At 45.9% G+C, this 3,243-nt stretch overlaps 1 protein-coding gene across 1 annotated transcript in view; it reads left to right on the top strand.

The window, feature by feature from the left end:
• The window catches only part of LOC116074448 (H-2 class I histocompatibility antigen, alpha chain-like), an 8,467-nt gene extending 6,647 nt beyond the window's left edge, over positions 1-1,820 (top strand). Inside the window, exons 4-6 of the mRNA XM_031347022.1 lie at positions 4-54; positions 1,320-1,595; positions 1,720-1,820. Coding sequence (XP_031202882.1) covers positions 4-54; positions 1,320-1,595; positions 1,720-1,820 — 428 coding nt within the window. The remainder of the gene's footprint in view (positions 1-3; positions 55-1,319; positions 1,596-1,719) is intronic.
• The last annotated feature ends 1,423 nt before the right edge of the window (positions 1,821-3,243 follow it).

Below are 3,243 nucleotides of genomic sequence, written 5' to 3'. Positions count from 1 at the left end.
TAGAAAGGCTTCGTAGATGCCTGGACCTTGGGAAGGAGACTTTGCTGCGCTCTGGTAAGAGACAACCTTGCCACCCCCTTCTGCTTTCTGAGATTAGAGCTTTTGTCTCCCTTAGGCAGCCTTCTTAGCAGGGAGCAGCTGGAATACTTACTGTCTTGCATCAAAGGGGAAAGACAGCTCCTGGGTTTCCTGACTCAACATGAGAGAGGGACTCTCCAGAGGATTTACCCTTCTCCCAGGACAGTTCAGTATGTCACTTAAGCAGCAGTTCCCTTCCATCTGCATTGTGCATCATGGCCTTTCTCAGGCCTGTTCACTGTCCATGCACATGACACTGAATGTGTGACTCCAAGCTTGCTGAGTCCCTAGACCCACTCCCTGGTCAGAACCAGAATTCTTTTTTTTTTTTCTTTTTTCTTTGTCTTGTTTTTATTAGATATTTTCTTCATTTACATGTCATATTATTTCTCCTTTCCCAGGTTTCCCTCCAAAAACCAACCAAACAAAAACAACAAGAACAAACCCCTGTTGCCTCCCCATACTTGCCACCCCACCCTCTCCCACTTATTGGCCCTGCCATTCCCCTACACTGGGGCACAGAACCTTCACAGGGCTAAGGGCCTCTCCTCCCAATGATGATCAACTTTGCAATCCTCTACTATACACATGCTGCCAGAACAATCAGTCCCACCATGTATAGTCCTTGGTTGGTGGTTGAGTTCCTGGGAGCTCTGAAGGTACTAATCAGTTTATATTGTTGTTCATCCTAAAGGGCTGCAAACACTTCAGCTCCTTTGGTCCTTTTTCTAACTCCTTCATTGGGGACCCTGTACTCAGTTCAATGGATGCCTGTGAGCCTCTATATCTTTGTTAGTCAGGTACTATCAGAGCCTCTCAGGAGATAGCTATATTAGGCTGGCTTGTCCTTCCTTCAGTCTCTGCTCCATAGTTAGTCTCTGCAACTCTTCCGTGGGTATTTTGTTCCCCTTTTTAAGAAGGAATGAAATGTCCACATTTTGGTCTTCCTCCTTCTTGAGTTTCTTGTGTTTTGTGGGTTGTTCTTCCTGTGTTCCGAACTTCTGGGCTAATAACCACTTATCAGAGAGTGCATACCATGTGTCAGAACCAGAATTTTATTTGCTCTCTGTTGGCTCATGGTTATTATAAAATATTCCAAGGAATACATGACACACATCCTGAGATTAGGCTCTGTGTGGACTCTGCTGCCTCATCCAAGTCTCCCATCCTTTCCAGTACTATGAGTACTGCTCAGTCACCAGGAGTTTAAAATACCTGAATTGTCCAATTGTTCCCCTCAGATGCCCCTCAAACACATGTGACCCACCAAGTAAGACCTGAAGGGAATGTCACCCTGAGATGCTGGGCCTTGGGCTTCTACCCAGCTGACATCACCCTGACCTGGCAGAGGGATAAGGACAACCACATCCCAGACATGGAGCTGCCAGACACCAGGCCTGCAGGGGATGGAACCTTCCAGAAGTGGGCTGCCGTGGTGGTTCCATCTGGAGAAGAGCTCAGATACACATGTCACGTGCACCATGAAGGGTTACCTGAGCCGCTCTCTCTGAAATGGGGTAAGGAGTGGATGTGAGCACACACTGTCCTGTTGGAAAACTGTGAGCTCCTTGAAACCCAGAGCAGGATCAGGGTTGAGAGCTAGGGTCAGACTCCTCACTCTTCCTTCCTTTTCATCCTCAGAGCCTCCACAACCCATCCCCATCATGGCAATTCTCATCGGCCTGCTCCTTGGAACTCTGGTGCTGGGAACTGTGGTGATTTTTCTAGTATGGAAGAAATAAAGGTAAGAGAGGGGCAGGGTCTGCATAATTGTCTTCCTACAGATCTCAAGATCAAGCTATAGACGTACCCTGCCCCATCAGAGGAAAGATGTATCCACTCAGGCACTGGGGCTTGAGTGCTGACATGAACTCTATCATAAACCATAAAATATAGACAGGTCCACTGCCCTCTTGATGGAGGTGATGGAGACCTGATTCTGATTCACCACAGACAGAGATGTCACAGACAAGGTCCCTGCTGAGAACAGACCTACAGAAAGCCACTTAGTCCTCATTCCTACAATCTTCCATTGTGTTTTCTCCTCCATCCACGGAGGTGCAGTCAAAATTCTAGAAATTTCCCTGGGGTTTGACCAGGACATTCCTCCCACTCCCACAACATTACTGCTCCCTCAGTCTCTCACTGGCTGTGTTCTTCCACAGGTGGGAAAGAGGCATCTATACTTTGGCTGCCATTAATTAAGTGGGAATTGGTTCCTGAACCCCTAGTGAAGACAGGTACCCATTGAAGGTGCTCACACATTTTCTCTATAGGCCTATGGCTGTGTGCTCCTAACAGGTCTTTTTCTATATTGTCATAGGCATGGACAGTGCCCAGAGATCTGATGCATCTCTCCCAATAGGATAGGAAGTACTCGGAGAACATATTCCTGAGCTGGGTGACTGATAGACTGGAATTGTTTTTAGTATGGATGCTGTTGAGTATGATGGTTTAACAATGACTAATCAGAATTTGTTCTTCATTATTTCTTTCTGTGTGATTATAAGAGCTTCTGACTTTCTTGCATCTGTGTCCAGGTCTCTCTCTCCTGTCATTACAACATAAGGAAGTGAGTTCAGCCCAGACCTGAGGGTGACTCCCCTCCACACTGACCTGTGTGTCTTCCCCACTCATCTCTCCTGATCCAGCAGAAACAGGCCAATGAGACCTCCATCAAAGACTGACCTTAGTTTCCAATGAGCTGTAAATTTATTCTTCCTTCTTGAACATGAGATTTTTGGGTTCTTTTGGGTTTTTTTGGTTTTTTAGGGTGAGTTGTTTTGTTTTGTTGGTGAATTCGTCCCACGGTTTACTTATTGAGTAAACCCAATCAAAGCAAGATGAGTAAAATAGTTAATCTATCTTGAGAAGTTGAAATCCATTATTTTAGTTTGTGTGTGTGTGTGTGTGTGTGTGTCTCACCTGTGTGTATAAAAAAGAGGGAGAAAAGGAGGAAAAGAGGGAGGGAGGGAGGGATAGAGGGAGGAAGAGAAAGAGAATGAGAGAAAGAGAAAGAGAGAGAGAGAGAGAGAGAGAGAGAGAGAGAGAGATTACAATTGAGAAAATGTGTACATGAGTGCAGTGCCCATTGATGTCAGAAGAAGGGTAATGAAGCCCCTGGAGCTACCATTATGGACAGTTGTGAACTGGCTTATATGAATG

The sequence above is a fragment of the Mastomys coucha genome, unplaced genomic scaffold, assembly GCF_008632895.1.
Source record: "Mastomys coucha isolate ucsf_1 unplaced genomic scaffold, UCSF_Mcou_1 pScaffold3, whole genome shotgun sequence".
Lineage (NCBI taxonomy): Eukaryota > Metazoa > Chordata > Mammalia > Rodentia > Muridae > Mastomys > Mastomys coucha.
Note: the sequence above shows the minus strand (reverse complement) of the source record. Positions and strands in the feature narration are given on the sequence as shown.